We start from the raw sequence: 22949 nt of genomic DNA, 5'->3' as shown, positions 1-22949 counted from the left end.
CATGTCTCAGGTAGCTTACAACTACCCGTAACGCCTGCTTCAGGGGCGCACACACGCACGCCTACGCACGCACATAATAATAAATAGTACAATAGTAATATTAAATGAACAACTTTTCATTTTGGTTCCTAGTCATTTTGAGAGCACTTGATAGTGCATTCAGAACCACTTATTGATCCTAGTAAACCGAGGATTGCTACTGCGTTTTACTTGTTTTCTTCCCCTTCGCAGTGGACGGATGGCACGTATGTGTTAAAGTAACTACACGATTCTGTTGACCCGCAGCTGTTGCCCTGCCCCCAACGCTCTGGCTCTGGGCCTTCCCCGGCTTGGGTTCACCGTCCCTGGTGGGAGGCTTATATAGTCACGCATACTTCACTCGATGAAACAGCCTACTAGACAGTTATTAAGAGTAATAATGGACCAGGTGTCCTGAAGCACACATGCCTGTGATTCCAGTTGTCAGGAAACAGGAGGATTGCTACAAGTTTGAGGCCAGCCTGATCTCCAGTGGAGTTCCTGGTCAGTTTGGAGTATATAACACGAGTGTGTCAATCCCCGTGACCCCTAAGATAGTAGTGGGCATGATGCTGACACTGGTCATGCGGGTGGTAGCTACTGTCATTACCTTCATCTCACGTACGAGGAAATGAAGATAAGATACGAGATTCCGATAGGAAAGGTAACTCACGTAAGTTTGTACCCGCGATGCGCAGGGTAGGAATCTGAATAAGGCCCAGGCCCTTTTATCTGCCGTGAAGCCCCCCTGTGTTGATATCCTATTACATGAAAAGTCTGGACTCGTGTTTCTAATGCCATTTGTGTGTTTGTAGGGATGCATCTTTCGGAAATTGCACTTACAACCTCACCGTCCTTGACTGCCTACAAGGAATCAGAAAGGTAATGGCGTCACTCCTGTGCCGTGGCTGGGAACGGAAGAGTAGTCAACACCTTTGCTTGTCCTTGGAAGGATCTAGAGTCAGTAAAGAGGCTTTCCACCTCCTGGATAATTTATTTGTGAAATATAGTTAGCCTCCAGTTTCTGCCTTTTTTTTTTTTAAGATTAAAGATTTGATTTATTTTTTTATTCTTTGAAAATTTCATGCATGTATATCACATACTTTGGTCATCTTCACAGTCTGTTAGCCTCTTTCTCTCCCCTCCACAAGCCCTCTCGGTTCTTTACTCACAAATCCAGCCAAACTGAGACTGAAATTGTTTGGAAGTGGAGAACCCACTTTATTTCCTTTGCTGCTGTGACTGTGGCCACGGAATGGCCCCCGTGAGTCATTTGTCTTTATTTTCACGGTAGCACTAAGCCACTATTGTCAGTGGTTGGCTGAGCCCCAGACTGAACTGAATCATACTCTCTGAGGGTGGGACCCTGTGGTCTGTGTTTGAACAATTCCTTCGGGGGACTGACGCACCGTAAAGTTGGTTAATTAAGCATAGTTATTGAATTATTTATGTATCTAATGGAAACTTTAAGCAATGTTTGGCATGGGTTTAATTTACAACCCGAGAAGCCCTGCAGGGTGTACTATAAATTCTGTAGAGGGCCCAGAGGACACACCTACATGGTGAAGATGCGAGTGGCCGTCAGTCAGAAATGTGTGCATGACGTCACCTGCTCAGCTAGGAGCAGAGACAGTGTTCCAGCTCAAAGTCCCGCTTTCTGACGCGCGTGTTCACGACTTTATAGATTCATTCTTAAACTATTTTATTTAGAAGAATTTTTAAAAATGTGTGTGAGTGTTTTGCCTGCACGCGTGTATTTGGCCCCGCGTGGATGCAGTGGCTATAGGGGTTGGGAAAGGGCATTGCCTTCTGGGGAACGAGAGCTGTGGAGGGTTGTGAACTACAATGTACGTGTTGGAAACCCAGCCTGGGTCCTCTGCAAGAGTGACACATGCGCTTGACTGCTGAGCCATGTCTCCAGACCCTTAAATTATCTTAAGCTCTCAAAAACTTTAAAGTAGTTTTTTTTTTTTTTTTTTTTTTTTTTTTTAAAGAACAAAACCAAACTGAGAAACTAAGGAAACATTCAACCCCATCCTTGCAAGCAGTATTGCCCAAATGCTCCACCATAAATAACAGTGTAGGGGTTTAGGGCAAGGTTCCCCAGCATGTAAGCCATTAATAAAACATTCAGGAAATATGCCAGAGGGAAGAAAGCGTTTACTGTCCTGGTTTATTATTTTGCCTTTCCATCCATCTGATAGGGGCTGTTTCTCTTGTAACGCTCACAAGAGTCACACAGTTCTCTCTGCATCATCTCTGCTCTCTATTATGCTATCTGGCAACTCATTATAGAAATTTATGACATCCTTCCTGCCTTACAGGAAAGGTGTGACTTTATTCATGAATAAAGGCTTTCAAAAGCATAGTCTTTTCTCATGTTAGCGTGTCTTCAAGTACAGATGAGGGTTCTTTTTCCATTCATTAATTAATTTATTTACTTTTCATTCCAAATAAGTCTCCCGCCTCCTCCCAGTACCCCCTCATACAGATCCCTCCCCCTTTCCCCTTCCCTTTATCCTCAGCTAAATTCAAGGCCAACTTAGACTTTGTGAGACTGTGTTCAGATAAATGAATAATTTGAAGAGGTTAATTTTGTGGCCCTAGTCCCAGAGAAGCTGATTTCATAGCCTTAAGATTGGACCCAGGAGCCTATTTTATGAGTAATCTTGGTGTCTCTGGTATAGAAGGTCCAAATTCCACATTTTGCAGCACACACTCATCTCTGCACACTGCGGCTTGGCTTACTGGCATCTTTGTCTATTTTTAATGATGTGATCATGTAACTTTTAAACATACCAGTGGTTTTATGTTCTGTCGTCATGTATATAGCTTCCTGGTTTATGCAAAAAAGATTTATATTTTCCTAAAAATATTAGGTGTGAGCAAGCTAGGTAATTTTTAAGAATTTTGTCACTGCTTAAGGAAAAAAAATTCATTCTTCCTTCCGAATTGTAGGGGCAGATGGTATATGCTCATTTTATCCCAAACAACTGTTAGAAAACACGTGGGAAACAAAGGGTCTTAGGAATTTAACATAAATGCCTCTTTGGTAAATATTTCAGTATGATAAAAGGAAGGCAAACTTTTGTAAGAAATGGTTTTGCTCCTCTATGAGGAGTGTATCACTAACATATTCTGTCCTAAGTCTAGTTCCCGATCTGTTTTGCTCTAACTTTTCTACTCTGTCCCATTTTACATATGTTATTAGTTTTGCATCTGGAACAGGAATATAACCAGGGAAAGAAGCACCTTTTGAGAGGCGCGTTTTCACACTTCCAGAGTGTTCAGTTTCAGTGTTACAGTCTGATAAGTAACTCACAGAGACAGTACAGGGCTAAAGTCCAAAGCTTTTGTATGGAGCTCTGTGGGACCCTTTTGTGATCGGACACTCCAGAAACAATTAGCAGAAATTTACTAGTGTCGTGTGCAAAAAACTAATTCAGTTTTACTTTTAGGGACTACAGCATGGATTTTTTGACTTTGAGACGTTTGATGCGGATGAATATGAACATTATGAGGTTTGTACGCTTAATTATTTTTTTGTTGAATAAAATTTCATGTTAGTTGATTTTAAAAAAAACTAACACTCAGTACTGTCTGTTAAATAAAAACCATTTATCATTTATTTAAAGTATAGTGGTCAGCTTTGGTTTTTATGGAGTCATCAAAATTTTAATTTAGGAAAGAGCCCAGTCTGTCTGTCTGTCTGTCTGTCTGTCTGTCTGTCTGTCTATCTATCTATCTATCTATCTATCTATCTCTATGAATCATCTACCTACATACCCACCTACCAACCTATTTATTCTCTTATCAAACTTTATTGACAGTCTCTATGTACCTTTTGATAGGTAATTTTGAAGTGTAGTTTGGTCATGAAATTCCAAATAACGTCTACATTAAAAGTGAGGTTTTATTTAGGACAAAATTTGGTTTTGTAACACACATAGGATTTTGACATACGGCTGCATGCAGTCAGCTCTGCCTGCTCCGTGACACGGGGCTTAGGGAGGGATGCCTGCCTTCTCGGTCGGGTCCTGCTCCACTGCAGTGCTCAGGGACACTCTGAAGTTGGTGAAGGACGGGTCCAGAAGCAGTTTACGTTTTCTGGGGGCCGGGGAGCCTGAGGATGTGAGGAAGACCAACATTTCTGAAGCATAGCTCATCGCTTGGGTTTCCTCAGGCAAATCAAGTACTGTCCTGAGCGTGTCAGGCAGTCTTTCCAGTTTGGACTAGTGTTCAGAACATGTCTATCCCAGTGTCTTGCTTGTATGTAAAACGTGCTCCATGTCTGTCTCTCGTGAACAGACTTGGTCTTCTGATACATTCATCTGTACTGATTAATGGAAGGCATCTTACAGTTCACCCAGGCTCAAGACTAGGATTTCCCCCTTTTACCTCTTTCTACCTTGTGAATGTTGTCTTAGCACGGCTGGTGCCAGAGGGTGTGCTGTCTTATTTCGCTCTCTGATGTCACTTCCTTTACCCTGGGTCAGAACTCCTCACCTTGGACTGTTAACTATCATTTTCTACCTGGGAGTTGGCCCTTTCTCAGGCTTCTTCCACAGTCTTGGCTGGATGATCTTAAAACGGCACTCTCATCTTGTCCTGTTCTCGGCCCTGGGCTGGGCTGAGTGTGACCTCGTAGCCATCTCTCTTGGCTCTGCCAGGCTCTGGCTGCCTCTGCAGCCTCACGGCCCTATTCTTCGCAGTAGCTATTCCTGCTTCAGCTGTTCCATTCGAGCTTCCTGCTTTGAGAATGCTTCTGCTCTGGTCAAGCTTGCTTCGAGCAGCTCTCCATTTTCCTATCTTCTTCCCTCGGTTTCGTGTGTGTACAGTCTATGAAGACCAGATCCCCTCTCTGGAACCCCCTGTCCCCCCATGTTCACGTGCTACAATTTATGCCTGTTTTCCTTACATAAAGGCCCTTTGCATTTTTAATTTTCTTACTAGGCTACAAATTTCCTGTGGGTGGGATGTGGCTTAGAGGAAAAACACACTCTGTGTCCTTATATAGAAATCTTGAAGTTTAGGAACCTCTATGTCTTCCAAGGTTAAGAAGTTTAATATAATTTTACAGACAGGTATTTAAACTCTTTCTCTCCCAGATGTCTCCCCATCTCTTCCCTGAGTCTCCCCCCGCCGTGTGTGTTTTATTTTCTGTAGTAGCAAAATAATCTTTTCATTTTAGAAAGAAAGAAAGAAAAGAAAAAAAGCAATCCTATAAACTAGAAACAGAAGGTCCTTTATAATGGACCAGACCTGGCATATAATATATATATATATATATATATATATATATATATATATATATTCAACCACATATGTAGTCATTATAAAAAGTTCATTGACCTATACTTCACTGAAATGCTTCCTACAATTTATTTTTTTAAAGTACAGAGAGAGTGCTTCTGCTTTAATACTTCTTTGTGAATATAAGAACACTCCTAGGAAGACTCCATCTCATGCACATGTGCTCATAGCTGTGGTGTGTGAGTGTAGTGTGATGATGCATGTATCTTACTCCATCTCATGCACATGTGCTCATAGCCGTGGTGTGAGTGTAGTGTGATGATGCATGTATCTTATAAACCGCTCTCTTGTATAGGTGTCTTTTAAGGTCATGTGCCTACCTGTGTGAGAGCAATTTTGTCCTCTTATGACGAACCTCCAAATAAAATGTTTCCCAGCTCTAGAGAGCCCCACGTGCTGGGCCTCTGCCCTGGGTGTGTGCACATGGAGAATAGACCATTAAATGCTAAGAACATTTCGATTAGAAAGAGTGATTCAGGCACTGGGGCGAGAGAAAGTACAGGAGGTGCAGACACTACCACACAGAGAAAACAAACAACCAAACAATAACCTAGTGGGTTTTCCCTCCACCTTCCACATGGTGCAGCTACAGACAAGCCTCATACAGGCAGCACTGTGTGATTCTCACACATCAGCCAAGACGATAAAGGGAACCTGGTGACCGTGTGGTCCTCCTGCCTTTCCCTGAATTAATAAGAACCCAGGTGCTAGGAACAGAGCAGTGGATTTGGGTGACTGTCTAAAAAGCCTTGTTGTCCAATGTCTTCCTTTTTTGTGTATGGGCTGGCTACCTCATCACACAGCTAATCAAAGAGAAGGGCACAAAGCAAAGCGTGGCTGATGGGTGGTAGGCATTTTGTCAGTGTGTGCTTGATGAGTAATTGAAGAAAGGGTCACTTTTGTGGTGGTCTGTGTCTTGCTGTTTGCACGACTCCAGGGAGCCTGGTCATTTGGTGACCAGTGTTTCAGGCAACAAAGCCGTAGTCTGGGGGACTTGCAGATTTTAAAGCAAAATTGTATTGTTGACAGCAATTGCAAGACTCCCTGGGCATTATCTGGGATATTCAGGATGAATCCTTTCATAGGAACTTGTCCCTTTTATTGAACACAGATTTCTTTTTTACTCTCACATAATATGTTTTGATCATGGTTTCTCTCCCTCTGCTCCTTCAAGCCCCTCCCTGTCTCTCCTCTCTGTCTCTCCTCTTCCTGTCTCCCCTCTCATCTGGATCCATCCCCTTCCTGTCTCCCATTAGAAAGCAAACAGGCTTTTAAGGGATAATGATAGAATAATATAAAATGAAATAACATATAGTAAAAAAAAATATAACACATTTGAATAGAAAGAAAACCAATAAAGAGAAGGAAAAGAGCCCAAGAAAAGGCATAAGAGACTAGAGACAGAGATCTGCTGTGTTGTGCAACCAGGAATCCCCAGAAACACTGAGTTGGAAGCCATAATATATACTTAAAGAACCTTGATGGTTAAAAAAGAAGAAGAAAAATATGTCTAAATAGAATAAAATGAAAATTAAACAAATGAGAGGAAGAGAGGGAGGAGAGAGGGAAGAACCCCCAAATGTTCTGTTGACCATCTGCGGCTGGGCATGAAGCCCACCCTTAAGGGTAGTTTGTTTCCCCAATGAGACTCCCTTGGAGAAAACTAAGTTTTCATTTGCAAGTGATTCTCAGTTGGAGATTCTTCTGGGTTAAAGATGGGGGATTGTAGCCACTACATGCTTCAGCTCTACGACCGGATGGAGGAGACCCACACGGGCCCTGTGCATGCTGCAGGTCCTGCAACTCATTAGCACATGGGGTGAGAGGTCTAGGCAGGCACCGGATTGACCTCTCCATGTCCAGTGAGTTGTGTAGATGTTCTTTTCAGCAATGGGGCCTTGACATCAGTTTGTGGAGAAAATTTATAATCTCCGTAACCATGTGGGTTGTTTGGGTATTCCCATGGGACCATTTTAGCCAACAACCCAATCAGATGTGACCCAATTCTGGTTTGGAAGCTTCGATGGTGACAAGCAATGTCCAGCTGGGACTCTGTCTCCCGATTATTTAGTGATTTTGTTCAGATTGCTTTCAAACATGTATGTGTTTTGGGAAGCTTTTCCTGAAGTAGGTTTCTGTACTACACATCAAATGGCCCTTGTCTTTAGCTGTCTCCACCTCCCTCCTGCTTTGCCCTCCCCACTGATCCCCTGCTTCAGTCCCCATTTCCCATGCATGACTATCTCTTTGATCCCCCTTTCCCAGGGCGATCTACCCGTCCCCAGTCCCTTACTTTAAACCTAACCTGTGTGGTCTCTGAATTGTAGCTTGGCTAGCATTGACTTAAGCTAACAGCCACATCCAAACAAACACATGCCATATTTGTCTTTCTGAGTCTGGGTCACCTCACTCAGAATTTTCTTTTCTAGTTCCGTCTATGTAATGGCTGAGTAATACTCTAATGTTAAAATGAACCACATTTTCTTTATCTGTCTGTTGACGGACGTCTAGGTTGTGTCCAATTTCTGGCTGTTACTCATAGAACAGCAGTGTCCCTGTGGAAGGACGAAGAGTTCTTTGGGTATATGCTCAGGAGGGGTACAGCTGGATCTTGAGGTAGATCACTGCTCATCTTCCTGAGGAAGCACCACATTGATTTCTACAGTGGCTGTATAACTTTACCCTCCCAGCATCAGTGGATGAGTGTGCCTTTATGCTACATCCTTGCCGGGATGAGATGTCACTTGTCTTATTGATCTTACTCATAAAAACGTCTTTACTAAACTACTTACTAAACTACATACTTAAGTATGGCTTAAGAAGGCTAGGGACTTGGGAAGCTGAGGCAGGGGGATTGCCATGAATTCAAGGGTAGCTTGGGTTACAGAGACCCTGTTTCAAATAAAACCAATCAAACAACCAAACAAACATAGTCTCTCACATTTTTATGTTTGTGTGTGGTGTGCCTGCACGCATATGCATGGCCTTGCATGTGTGGGGCACACATGTGTTTGTGTGTATATGGTGGATGTACACACATGTGCATGTGGAGGCCTAAGATTAATAAATCATCTATCATTCTTCTACCTATTCATTAAGGAAGAGTTGCTCTCTCTCAGTCAAATTCAGAGTTTACCAATATGGCTGGGGTTATGAGCCTGTTCTCTGCCTTTGGAAGCCAGATTTACAAGCAAGCTGCCTCGCTCACCGGACTGTGTAGGCTTCTGGAGATTTGATGCTGGCCCTTGTTCTTGCACGGCAGGTGCTCTAACTGTTGAGTTGTCACCTCAGCCCTTGAAAGGAGGCTTATGTGACCAGAATGCTACTTATAAACACAGGGGATGGGTCGGCAGGATGTAATCTCTTGCTTCTAGCCTAATGATGAACCGGTGCCCATTTCTTAAAGGTTATGTCTGCGTTCACCTACCATTCAAGAGTCTAAAGAATGCCATCTATAATTAGTCACGTGAATATTTCAAATATTCCACTAGTGACATTTAGAAATGCTAAAAAGAAATGGTGAAAGCATTTTAAAAGATATATTTCAACTAATTCAGTATTTCCCACATATGTCAACATACAGATAATGCAGAGATCATTAGTGAAGTATTTTACATTTTAAAAAAACTGTATGCCTTCGGAAGTTTAGTGTGCAGTTTACACCACGGCATACCTGAGTCTGGTCTGTTCATACTGTATGACACAGGAGCCATGGCTGGCTAGGATAATGAGCCCACAAAATGACAGGCTTGCCACGTATTTTGCCATGGTCTTCCAGAATGGCATGAACCTAAGGAAACTAGACCGTGCTTTATCAGCTCTGACTGTTCATGTGAGAGACTTTCCAAGTCTGTCCAATTTAGAAGGTTTAGAGAAGGGTGCCTCAGGAATTTGGGTATTTTGATCTGCCTTCAAGTCCGAGAAATAGCGTTAGACACAGGTCTTACAAAAAACAAAACAAAACAAAATAAAACAAACAAACAAACAAAAAAACCAAAAAACAAAAAACATCTTCCAGAATATGGTTTCTCCAGTTCCCACATCAACCTGTCTGTTCTGTTGCTCGTTCCTCAAACAGTCAGAATTCCATCAGTAATACCAGGAATATCCAGATCCAACCAACCAACCAATCCACTCACCCACCCAGACAAACAACTAACCAAACAAAGCCACAGGATGAACTAAAAGCTCCCTGTAGGAATCAGTGTCAAAACGTCTGTACTTTCCGACAGGGCTCGTAAGGTAATCTTAAGAGCCCAGAAACAACACAGCAGCCACTCCTTTGAAATCTAGCCATGGATCAGTTCAGGGAAATAATATCGACCTTTTGTCCTAGGGAGAAATGTGAAAATGAGAGCTCTAGTGTTCAGTTTACACTTCGGTGCTATATGTCTGCGTGTATACGGGCAGCACGCCCTCTAGTGGTGAAGCTACAACAGGACATTCTGAACTCAGCTTTTCCTGTATTATTTTGGGAGGAAACGTTCTTTAACAAACAAGACCTAAAGTCCATTGGCCATTTATTGTGCTGTGCTTAATTTACGTCCACTAGGAAGGGTTTGAAGCTAGGCCTCAATTCACAACTGCCCCTGTTTTCCAGGAAGCTTTCTATTTTTGACGAGTGTTCCATGAGCTGGCGACCTCACAGGAAAGTGTAGAGGTCACCCATTAGCAGTCCCTTGCTCTTGTTTGTGGGTGGGATTGCTGGAGAGGTGCAGAGAAGGGAGCCTCCTGGGGGATATTTTTCGGGGAGGGTGCTCATCACTGAAGGGTCGCATATATCACCTCAGTTAGCTTTCGGACTGTGCAGTTTCAAAGAGTGGCCTTAAGTAGCCCCCTGGGGACTCAGCAGAGTTTAAGGTTCAAGACCAACTTCGGAACTTCACAGTTACTTCGATGGCTTTTTCTGAGCTACTGATGTCTGCCATTATCTCTCCTCCACCCCAATAAGTCTCCCCCTCCCCCTTTCTGAACGAGCGCTGTCTGAGAAATAGTGCTGTCAGCAGGCGGGTGTGTTTTCAGATGGTCAAGCTACTTCTGACTTGCTCTCTCACACGCTGACAATCTGGGACACAACTTTGACCTTGGCAGGTGAGAGCCACACCTGACTACGTCTACCTGACGGCAGAGGAGCCGATGCTTCCGTAGGCACTGGGGCACCGCACAGGGCGTCTTAGTGGTTTTTAAAATGGCCCTCGGAGAACTGGGTCATATTTGCTCAACACCCAGTAAACACAGTTCACACCAGTGGGCAGCTGGGCCTCTGCTTGTCTTAGTTCCTGCCCAGACAGCTCCATTCCGATTACTCTGGAAAATTTGCTTTTCAAAAAAAAAAAAAAAAAAAAATACTGCTGGGATCAGGAAGATGGCTCAAATCAGGAAAATGCTTGCCAAAGTAAGCATGCAGACCAGATCACTGACTCCTTGAGTCTGTGTAAAAACTGTCGTGGTGGTGAGCAGTCTGTAATCCTGGCACTTGGTGTGGAGATGGAGGAAAGGGTTGGGAGACAGGCTTAGGCTGTTTATGTGGCTTCCTGAGTCATTCTTAGCCCTGTGAGGCTCATGTTGTGTTGCGTTAGATGATACTATTTACACATCCGTGTCTTCTGTGTACCGTGCTTGTGTGCAGAATCTGTGTCTCATCTGCCCCGGCATGAAGAAAGTAACCCACTAGCAGAGTCTCACCACGAGGAGTCAATCGGGGTTTAGGACATGAAATAACTCACAACTGAACAAAAGAGCATCAAAAGCAGAGTGATCCATTTTTCCCAGTGGAAATTGGCCAAAACTGATTGATTTATTTTAAAAATTGAGATTATAATTTATTTGCGACATTTCTCCCTTAGCTTTTCCTCCCTTTTGTATAGCCTCCCTCTCCCCTTCAAATTCACAGTCTCTTTGTCATTAGTCGTTACTGGATGCATCTGCGCACGAGCGCGCGCGCACATACACACACACACACACACACACACACACACACACACACACTTCTAGATATAGTCTGCTCTGTCCATATCATGCTACCTGTATGTGTGTGTTCATACTGACCGTTTTGCATTGACTGACTAATTGGTGTGCCCTTCTCCGGGGAAGAACGCCTCTCTCAGTCCAGGGTTCTGTCCGTTGCCTATAGTTCTTTGTGTAGAGTTGAAGCCCCCTGGCTTTTATCCATCAGGTTGTTGTGCTCATCGACATTATACTTGGTCAGCTCATCCCTGGGCAGCCACGTTAGTGAGACCTTACGAATGTGGCTTCTGATATCACTAGGAGACACAATCTCACAGCTAACTCCCTAGACTGAGGCTTTTAATTAAGAACACATTCTGATTTTGTAGTAACTCTCCAGGGAACGTATCCACTATGGGTTAGAATACATGTTTAGAATTTTTTTTTTTTTTTTTTTTTTTTTTTTTTTTTTAGAAATACTTTCATCATTGGCTCATCTAGGCTGCAAGAATTTATAACTTAAAAAAAATCAGTTATGTGCAACACAGATCACTGGTTGGCAGATTTAAGGTCGGGATTCATATGTAATGCCAACTTAGTTTATGGTATGACTTGAGACTATGTCCTTCGTTATATCGGGAAGCTGTCATACTAACCAGTGGATGTTGGCTCTTAAGTCTTCTCTCTAGCACGTTCTGTGAGGAACGTGTTATGTCCTCTGTCTCTGGTCTATAGCAGGAGCCAGTGTGTGATGGGGCAAGGCTGTGCTTGGGAGTGGCTCTGTGGAGCAGACTGGAGTGGGATCTGTGATCCTCTTGTTCGTGTGTCGTGGGCAGCACTGTGTACTGAGCCAGTGTCCAGGAGGCCTGAGTGCAGGTATGTGGGCATGTCTCAAGCATCTGGAGCAATTACAGAGGTGTGCCTCCCACAGGGACCGAACTATGAGAACTATTTGAATCATGCTTCTGGAGTCATGCTGTATTATTTCGCCACTGGAAGGCCACTGCAGCTGCTACTGGGGAGGGACCCAGGGGTTCCGCATGTGCTAAGAAAGGACACTCATTGCTGTCACAGACAGTGTCTGCTAAGTCTGTAAGACGTGCAAGGGTTCCCTCTCCCAAACAGTTATGCTTTTCCCTTCCTTTTCAATTATTGTTTGGTTTATGTCCGTCTTCTCCCTGCTTTCTTTCTCTCTGTGTCTTTGTGTGTTTTGGTTCTTGCTATCCTGATATTGGGTCTCACTAGTCCTGATGGCCTGGAACTCATAGCAGACCCCATGCCTCAGCTTTCTAAGTGCTGGGATTATAGATTTCTCCCCCTCTCTTCCCCCTCCTCCCTCTCCCTCCTCCTCCTCCTCTTGAACTTCCAAACTATTTGAGGTGTGGTCTCTATAACTATTATGGTTTGATGTTCCTGCCAACAGAGGAATGTCCAAAAGCAAACAGGCCCGGTTTGGTCCTGTGGCCAATTTCTGATTGTGAAGGTATTTTCCTTCCTCATTTTGTAATGTGATGGCTCTTGGATTTCTCTTCTAGCAATCTCTGGCCATGTTTCTCAACTTTTCTTGTAAGCCTTTTCCCCACTTTGCCCACCCTAAAACCCTGATGTTATAGGACCTCTTGACTTCTGTGAACACATGCTTTCTCTGGTTCAAGCCCACTGACGTGTAAGTGTCAGTAACGACATGTGTACTACTGTTCCCAGGCCTTCTATCTTAAGCAGTAAAATGACATCAGCAAGCACACTAGATTTCCACATCCTGTGGTTAAGTCTACTGTGAGATAGTGGGCCATGCCAGGAAACGTGGTAAGGCTGAGGTGGTTCAGAAACCCTGGCACCTCATAGATGAGGATGGTAGGTGTTTCCCCTACCTCCTACCAGATTCCTGGCCCGGGACACATGATCACAGCACCCTGCATAAAGAATGAGACATGTAGTACAGAACAGAGTTCTCCATGCTAATGAGGTTTCTAGATGGGCCCCAAGAGTTTGGCCAATCAGTTTCCCTTCCTGGACATTCCTTCCTGCGAAAGATATTTAATCTCTGGTCCACCCCAGGAAGTGGTATGCACCTATTTTGCACCATGAACAATGAATGAACAGTTTGAAACCAAGGACTGTCTTTCTAATCAAGAACCTCTGTAGGGGGTGGGGAGGGGAGCCTTTGCCATACAGACCCTTCCCCTAAGTCTCCTGCAGAAAAGCCCCTCCATAAGTTCTCAGACACTCGCTGCTAAGCTACACTGGCGTTCAGCCCCTGGGTCCCCTCTGTTCCTGACTGGATGTCGTGGAGTTAGGGAACCCCAGCAATGGCCTCAGCCTGCGTTATTTCTCACCCAGGTTGGGGTCCCTATCTTAGGCTGCGTTTTTCCACCCACAGAGCAATGCATTCGCACTTCCTGCAAGCTCATCATCCTATAGGGGTGTAGGGTAAAATGCAGCCTAGCATTCTGCGGAATGCAAATGCGAAATCACAGCTGCAGAGGCGCTCACGGCCTGGACTGTGGGAACAATCTCTTTCTCCCTTGCCCATGGTCTGTCTTCCTCTCTCTCTGTCCCCCTCTGTGCCTCCCACTTCCAGTTGTTACTAGTCGAGGGGGCACAGTCAGCCCACACTGCAGACCCCTGTCTTCCACCATGCTCTCATTCAAAAGTAGAACCAAAGCAATAATCTGCAGTCTGACGATTAGCACCAAAGGGCATGGAAACTCAATTTTAACCCAACAACTCACATGTTGACTGTACCTCGAGCTCACAAAGGGCCCAGCTTCCTGGCCTCATTTGTATTTATGTGATAAAGCTGTCCTGTCAGGGTGAACTTATTGATTCAGAGGTCAAGGAAAGTGCAAAAAGATCTTTAAAATGAATTTTTGAAAAGACATTGACGTTTTTAATCTTAGTTTTTGAAGCACTCTTCCTGCTGGCCTCCTGGCAGTTGCACATCTTGGATGGTATTCGACAAATGTAGTGCAACTTTTCCTTAATGAAAATGTGGAGGTGGTCGCAGCTCTTTCCTCTTGGGCTTATTATGGGAATTAAACGAGCTACATAGTATACTGTTCTGTGGAGCGGGGATGTAGTTTATGCTTGCCTTCATCATAACTGATATTTGTCAATCCCAAATTAAAGCACTGAGAATCCCTTTGATTATTTTGTGCATAGTAACAAGTTACAGTCTTTTTTTTTTCTTTTAAAGATTTATTTATTTTTGTTCATCGAGGTTTTTGCCTACATATGTCTGTGTGAGGGTGTCGAACTGGAGTTCCAGACAGTTATGAGCTGCCATGTGGGTGTTGGGAATTGAACCCAGGTCCTCTGGAAGAGCAGCCAGTGCTCTTAACTGCTGAGCCATCTCTCTAGCCCAAAGTTACAGTTCTTATCATATGTTTGCTGGGAAGCCATGGAAGGCAGACTGATGGAAAACATGATGCTGTGCTGGACAACCTGTATCGGTAGTCCCACCGTCAGCCAAAAGACATTCTGTGTTTCCTGTAGATGTATGACGATGGCCAAAATCCAAATGTTGTGCTTTTTGTGACCAGTACATCGCAGGCATGAATACATTCTCTGTAAGTTCCAAAAGCAGGGCTTTCGAGTCAAATTCCACTTTAGGAACAACAACTTAGCTGTTGAGCTGGAGAATTTTACACTGTGATGAGCTACAGCTTTGGAGCACATCTGTTCTAGGAATGAGACGCTGATCTCGTAGCATAGATCAACTGGAGCCTTTCTAACCAGTGTCGGACAGGTAGGGTGCTTTACATCAGACAGTGTTTAATGGGTGTTCAAGCTTCATGCCTGCTTACGTGTTTCTTAAAAGATGTGGTAGGGTTGGAAAGTACCTAAAGTTCCTGCCTCATCTAGATTCTTTGAAGTCTAATTAGGACAACAGATCTGTGTCATTTTAAATATTGGGTCATTGACATGTTAGCATTTGTAGAAATCACCATGAAAGAAGCACAGATGTAAAGTAACTTTTAGTCACCTGATGTGATTGTCATCTCTGAGGCTTACTGCCTGTGGCTAACCTCGGCCTAGTCCTGGAAGCTTCTAGCCTCTGTACAGTTTAATCTAGGCCTAGAATGTTTTCACCTCTGAGACTTACTGCTGAATAAGCTCATCCCTTCCTTGTTCTTTCTGAACTCTGGCTGGCTGGTTCAGCTCAGCTGTTCTGGCTCAAACTACTCTCCAAGTTGACGGATTCAATTTTGTTTTTCTCTCATCCTCTCCTGAATTGCTCTGCTTGGCCTCAAAATAACTTCAGCAATCTGTTCTAATCTTCTGGCTGCTTCTTATTCTCTGGCTCATTCTGTTTTGACCTGTGTCAGTGAAGTGCCTCCTCCTTCTGTCTGCCCTGTCTGTTCCTTATGTACTTTTCTTTCCTCTCTTTTCCTGAGAGGTGGGCGTATCTTATTCTGTTACATCTTTCTCTGATTTACTATTGTCTGCCATCAACTAGACATCACTTTACCTCTACAAACCAACTTTACCTCCATTGATTATGATTAAAGGTATGTACTAAGGGCTGAGCCACACCACAACTAGAAACAGGGCTTTTCAGTAAATAACACAGTCTTGGGGTTCACAGTGTGATCAAATATCCTGCAGAACACTGATCATTGTTCTGGAACATTACCAGAGTTATCTTTTTTTTTTTTTAATAGATCGATTTATATTATATATATACTGTAGCTGTCCTCAGATGCACCAGAAGAGGGCATCAGATCCCATTACAGATGGTTGTGAGCCGCCATGTGGTAGCTGGGAACTCAGAACCTCTGGAAGAGCAGCCCCCAGAGTAATCTTAACTAACCACTTCTAACCACTGAGCCATCTCTCCAGCCCCCAGAGTAATCTTTTATAGTATAAGGTCATTTAAAAGCTGTGACTTTCTTTCACATTTAAATCTAAGATCTTACTGTTTAATTCTACCAACTTTTCCCAGGCTGCTAAACATAGACAGGTATTACCATTGTTTATCATTTTAGGTAGGAAGGCTTATAAACACAATTCTGTTGGTTCTGTGAGTGAATTTATCTTGCTGGTAAGTTACAGTGAGTTTATCTCACTGTCTCTATCATATGATCGATTATAAAAGGTTACTATTTAATCAAACATATCTATAATCAAAATGAACAGATGTAATTCAATATATTCATCTGCTCTCCTTGGTGGTCACAGATACAGAAATAGTTTACACAGAAAGCCACTGTCTTCTTCTTCTGTCTTTTGATAGTTGAAGCTCATGTTTATTCTTGACTTTTTAAAGTGTAAAGGGGCAGATTGGATCACTCATTTAGACTGATTAAACAAGAAACTGTTTAATCCCTTAGCAGAAAGTCATACCTTTGATTCTTTATTCCAATTGTTATAAAAAGATAGCTACACATCTACTTATGCATCTCTAAGATTTTTACTGTGTTGTAAAGATTTTGTTTATTATCGTTAGGTCACTATAGTGGATACACATTCGAGATGTCTTATAAAGGCCTTTTTTAAAAAAAATACCTTTTTTTTCCCTTATGATTGGAAAGATATGTCTGTGTTTTAGGACTAGAAATTGACCAGTCAAGTTTTGGTTTTCCTGGATTCTATCAGTGAGGTCTAAGCTCTGGCCGCCTTGCTGTTCTAGTGTATTTAATACATGTCTGTTTTGTACGTGCTGAAGAGAGAAAACTCTAACTGGCTTAGAGGACTCCCTCATCATAAGCCAGAGGACATGTTCTTTACACGGAAACTTGTTGCTTTCCTGATGAAGATGGAGACTTGGGCCAGGGGTGGACTTGGGTGTGGAGGTGTGAATATTTTTTTAATGCATCACACAGAAGTCTCCTGGTCACTGGCAAAGTCTTGGGTGTAACCCAATCCCTGTCCCAGTCCAGATGGGTTAGTAGCACAAAGACAAGGAAGAAAATGAGGAAGGGAGGAAGTACTGGAATGTGGGAAGGTGAGCTATTTCTTGGTTTGTAGGCCTTTTCTGATGAGCACTTTGAGTTTGTTGACAATTAGTAATCAGTCACCCAGCAGATACATTTTGTTTGGGTTCATAGGATTTACAAACTTATTTAAAGATAGTCAAGATTCAAATAAAGATTTCATTGGAAAGTCTATTTGGAAGGTCAGATCCAGTAAGTCAGCTTTCCGGGGCGACCAGTTAGCCGGAGCTAGAAGCACCTGCCTTCATTGCCAGCCTTTGTTTGGGCTTCAGCCCTCTGCAGGGGACTGTGGCTGAGAGGTTTATGGTGCCTCATTTCTTCTTCATACCCTTTGCTGGTCTTTAAACCAGCATTGACTGTAGACATAAATACACCCAACAACAACAACAACAACAACAACAAAAGCAACCAGAAAAAAGTGAATGTGTTTATTGTGACCCAGAAATTTATAGTTTTTTTCATCATTTAAAGCCTTTTTACCATGTTCATGAATGTGCTTGTATTTTCTATTTTCTCTTATCTCAACCTATTGCTTCTCTGGAATAAAAATTTCATCTTATTTCATTGTAGACTGACCAGGTGACAAGTTTAAGACAAATAACCATTTCATACAGTCTATATTTTTCATCATCTGAGTAGAAACTTTTCTTAAATGAGGAGACTCTATAAATAATGTTTTATATAAAAGGCACATCTTGAAACTTATATTAGTTTCCCTTTATGTAAGTCCCATTAATCTAGTACCAATAGAGTGATGAGTTATTTGTAAGGACTTCCTAAACTGTATAAACATTATAAACTATTTTTTTTCTTTTCTTTTTCCATAAAATTCTGCCAGCGAGTTGAAAATGGGGACTTCAACTGGATCGTTCCAGGAAAGTTTTTAGCATTTAGTGGACCACATCCGAAAAGCAAAATTGAAAATGGTAGGTTGTTTTCTCCTTTGCCACGTAGTAAGCATTTATTGTTCACTTTTATTATGTTCTCCATAATGTATTTTCATATACCATTCGTTTCCTTTGCTAATATCCTTTAAGGAGTATTTATTCACAATTTTCAGAATTGAAGTTTTAACTTGTGTGTTAAATACTAAAGTTCTAGTATGTTTTCTTTTCTTTTTTAAAAGTATGCTTATTTTATTTTTAATTATGTGTACATGTGTGTGTATGTGTGTGTGTGTGTGTGTGTGTGTGTGCATGTATTTGGTATGTCATGGGTAGTGTGCACAGGAGTACGTTGCCTATAGAGGTGACACGAGGCCGTTGGATACCATGGAGCTGGAGTTGCAGGCGGTTGTGAGCTGTTTAACACCGGTGCTGGGAACCTGACTTTGCTCTGCTGCAAGAGCAGCCCACACTTAACTTTTGAACCGTCTCTCCAGCTACTTGTGACCCTGCGTTCAGACACACGCTTTCAGGCTGCTGTAAACAGATCATTTACTTATACGGGTAGCATAATTTAAGAAAAATTTGAGACAGAGACTGGCCAAACCAAGTGAGCAGAGAGCCACACTTCTGAAGCAGTTTTATTTCGGACTGTTGTAGCTAAAATCTTGCTGTTTAACTAGAGCAGTGGCCCTCAGCCTTCCTCCTGCTGTGACCCTGTGCTACAGTACCTCATGCTGTGGCGAGCCCCAGACGTAAAATTATATCATTGCTCTTCATAACTGCAATTTTACTATTGTTATGAATAGTAATGTATATATCTGATATGCAATCCTGTGAGAGGGTCATTTGACTCTTAAGGGAGTCTCGACCCATGGGGTGAGAACCATTGGGCTAACGTCTCCATCTTAAGAGGTAATGTTTTCTAGACGCTCCATAATTCCTGTAGAGAATTTGAACTTTGTAAATACTTTTTTAAGCTTAGAATGATTTTTCTAGTAGAATTAGTAATTTTGATCTAGTTATAATGAGAACTTAAGATACTCTATATTGAAAAACCCCATTTTCTGAGGAAGGTGAGATTTTTTAGTAGGAAGTCTGAGGCTTCTTTTTTTTAAACAATATTTTTATGTTATTTCATAATTTCACATGTATATACAGAATGTATCTTGGTCATATTTGATTTCTAAATCCCATGTCAGCTCCCCTTAGGCCCCTCCCCCATACTTCCTTTCATATTCATATCCTTTTTGTTAAAAACAAACAAAACCAAACGAAAACCAAAACCAATCAACCAATAACACTTTGGGCAGCTGTGAGGCTCGGATTGAGCTACAGATGAAGGGCCTTAAGGTGATAGGTCCCTTAGCAGCTAAGCCATTGTCTTTATCATGATAAGCTGGCTACCATATTATGGAACATAGGCTGGTCGCTTTCCTTAGCTTCCCCTCACTTTCCCCAACTTTAAAATGAAAGGCTGGGAAGAGAGGAGTCTCCTAGCTCCGAAATCCTTTGGTCAGCCTGTTCCTTAGCTCCTGTGGGTCCTTTGCCCCACTGACGCCATGTCTCCATCTAGTGGCAAAGGATGGAGTAAGGATCAACCCTGGGAGGACTGGTAGATTTCCAGGAAATGCTAAGACCAACTAGTCCCTCACAAGTATCTGAACGGGACGGTAACACCAACACACACACTTGTTGAGAGGTCATAGGTCATTGGGATCATTTTTCTCTGTTTTAATTTTTAAAGCCTGCCAGTTCTCTTACTTGGTGTCCTGGTAAATGATGTTGAGTCTCACCTGAAACAATCACCCGCACAGGTGCTAGAACTTGAGTTACAGGGTCCAAACGCTGGCTAGCTACATGTGCACGAACTACTAAGTTATCTAGGCCTTAGCTATTCTGTGACTGTGTGGTTTAATGAGATAATTCATACGGGGTACTTTGGTGCCCGAGGGCACATCAAGTGATCAATAAAACCAGGTATTATTACTGTCATCATCATTAACTCAATGTCCTGATACCACATGTTTACAAGTATGCCCCAGGTTCTTTCTCAAAAGATACCTGTGCTTTCTCTTACAGTTTAGACATATTAGCTCATCCCCAGATTTACTCCTTGTGGACACTCATGTATGAACAGCGATTCTCACACCTTGGTGGTAAGGGGGAACAGATAGGCATCAAACCAGGCAGAGGCCCTCATGAGGTTCAGTGAATGCTAGAAGCTTATGGCAGAGGCTCTCAGTAGCTGCCACAACTAAGCAGGGCTTTCCCACGGGCTTGGAGCCTGTGTCTTAGGAATTTCCTCATATGGTACAAAAGCTTTTGTATTTCTTCACAGCAACCACAGTAGTTTCCCCCGTTGTCCTATGAGTCTGTTGTTGGCAAATTATCTTTTTAATATAAAAAAACTAGGAACCAACTAGGAAAACAGTCTTGATTTTTGTGAGTATACACTGTCATGTCTACACGGGAGATGTGAAGTAAGCTCGCTATAACCTGTTTGCTGAAATGCAGCCAGGCTGAGACTAGTACATCTGGTCTTCCAGTTTTACCCCTGTCTTTTGCTGATATCTCAGCATCCCAGCTAGTGCTCCTGTCCTTGCAAACAGGAGAACCAGTGCTGGTAAGTGAGCCAAACACGACATTTATCGGCTGTGCGGGGCAGCACACAGACGGCTGGAGAACAAGAAAGTGGGCAGTAGCCAGAAACAGTGAATCTGCAGGGTCCACATGGGAGAATAAGACCCATGCCCGCGGATTCCAGCCAGAAGGAATTCTTATCTACTCATTTTAAGTTTTATTCATTTAATTTTTAAAAATTAGCACACACAGTCTTAGATATATGCTTGTGGTATTTTTGAAAGAAGTGTGTTTAAGTCTCTTCCTCATCATCCCTCCCACTGCTGAACCCCAGCCCTCCACCATCCCTCCCACTGCTGAACCCCAGCCCTCCACCATCCCTCCCACTGCTGAACCCCAGCCCTCCACCATCCCTCCCACTGCTGAACCCCAGCCCTCCACCATCCCTCCCACTGCTGAACCCCAGCCCTCCACCATCCCTCCCACTGCTGAACCCCAGCCCTCCATCATCCCTCCCACTGCTGAACCCCAGCCCTCCACCATCCCTCCCACTGCTGAACCCCAGCCCTCCACTATCTCCCCCACTGCTGAACCCCAGCCCTCTCTCGTCACCCCCAGTGAGTCTGACTTTCATGTCAGCATGCCCCTCCTTTCCCCTGCTTCCTTAGCCCCAGCGTCTCTTTTCACCCTCTCTTGCTCTCATAGTTTCCTGGGCTTTATTTGTAACTACATCCATTTCTATACATACATGTATATATTACAAGCTAGGATCCACAGATGAAAGAGAACATGTGGGTTTTATCTTTCTGAGATTGGGACACCTCAGTTAATATTATACGGTCCAGATTCATCCCCCCAACATTGTGAATTGGTTCCACGTTTTCATTATTCACTCATCTGTTCATGGGCATCTAGAATGGCTCCAAATTCTTTCTATTGTGAATAGGGCAGGAATAAATATGGATGTATCGGTATCTTTGTGGTCGTATTGGAGACCTTTAGTTACATGTTTGTGAGTGGTACACTAGGTCATACTAGATCTGGTTTTCATGTTTTGAATACTCTCCCTTCGGATTTCCACGACAGCTGTCCTGGCTTGCATCCCACCCACGGTGAATAAGGGTTTCACATTCCAGACATCTCCAACAGCATTTGTCATCTGAGCTCTTGATGTTAGCCCTTCAGAGAGAATTTAGTACAGGGAGTGTGTTACAGTGAGACTAACAAGAGGAACATCAATGAAGGATGCAGAGGGTGATGGAGAAGGCAGTAGGTCCCTCTGAGGCTAAGGTATGAAAGCAAAGGGGAGTGGGGAGGACAGAGGCCCGTGGAGGAAGCTCTGCTGGTGCTCAGAGCTCCAAAGGGAATGACAATGGCTGTGTAGATTTGGGGCTTGAGGAGCAGAGACAAAGAGGCTCTGTTGTCGGTGGAGACATATGGCCAGTTCAAGGGATGCCAAGCTAAGATGGGAGCTCTGGCTGAAGTGCTGACAGGCGGGAAGAAAGGCTTTCTTTGGTTTGTTTGGTCAACTCTCCTACTCTGATAGGAAACAGAAAGGATGCTAGAAAGGAAGACTGCATGGAGTGGTAGATGGACCCAGAGATACAAAGACTGAGTTGGAGCAGAGAGAGAGGGGGAGAGAGAGGGAGGGAGAAGAAGAAAAAGGAGGAGGAGGAAGGGAGGGAGGGAGGGAGGGAGGGAGAGAGAGAGAGAAGGAGGAGGAGGAGGAGGAGGAGGAGGAGGAGGAAGGGAGGAAGGGAGGGAGGGAAGGGAGAGAGGGAGAGACAGAGAGAGAGAAGGAGGAGGAGGAGGAGGAGGAGGAGGAAGAGGAAGGGATGGAGGGAGGGAAGGGAGAGAGACAGAGAGAGAGAGGGAGGAGGAGGAGGAGGAGGAGGAAGGGAGGGAAGGAGGAAGGGAGGGAGGGAGGGAGAGAAGGAGAGAAATTGACAGGGTGAACAGGACACGCAGCCAAGAGAATAGTATGGAAACCCTCTAATTCATTCTCTGACACACATCGTCCCTGTGGAGTCCTAATGAGGTTACTTCACTTGCCTGGTCTTCCAAGAACCTGCCAGCAACTGGCGAACCCTGAATGGGTGACCCCTGAGTGAGTGTGTGGTGGTAACCAGTGTGCTAGGAAATTCATCCTCTTAGCTCCTGGGGTTGCAAGGAAAGGTTATCATCACTCTGGATGACCCAAGTGCATCTGAAGCTCCCAAGAATGCTTGCTTGCTAGGGGACATGCCGGAGCATCTGGAGATCGTCTCCA

The 22949-nt window shown here is 43.6% G+C and overlaps 1 protein-coding gene across 4 annotated transcripts in view; it reads left to right on the top strand.

Moving 5' to 3' along the window:
• Positions 1-22949, top strand: part of CDC14A (cell division cycle 14A) — a gene marked incomplete at both ends in the record, with an annotated part of 147093 nt that overhangs the window by 69639 nt on the left and 54505 nt on the right. For all 4 annotated transcript variants that reach the window (XM_080915390.1, XM_080915389.1, XM_080915388.1 and 1 more), the window contains 3 exons: positions 834-900; positions 3477-3539; positions 18052-18139. In XM_080915390.1, the coding sequence (XP_080771516.1) occupies positions 834-900; positions 3477-3539; positions 18052-18139 (218 nt within the window). The remainder of the gene's footprint in view (positions 1-833; positions 901-3476; positions 3540-18051; positions 18140-22949) is intronic.

The sequence above is a fragment of the Micromys minutus genome, assembly GCF_963924665.1.
Source record: "Micromys minutus genome assembly, chromosome: 4".
Lineage (NCBI taxonomy): Eukaryota > Metazoa > Chordata > Mammalia > Rodentia > Muridae > Micromys > Micromys minutus.
The sequence above is the reverse complement of the archived record's forward strand: the minus strand, read 5'-3'. Positions and strand labels throughout refer to the sequence as shown.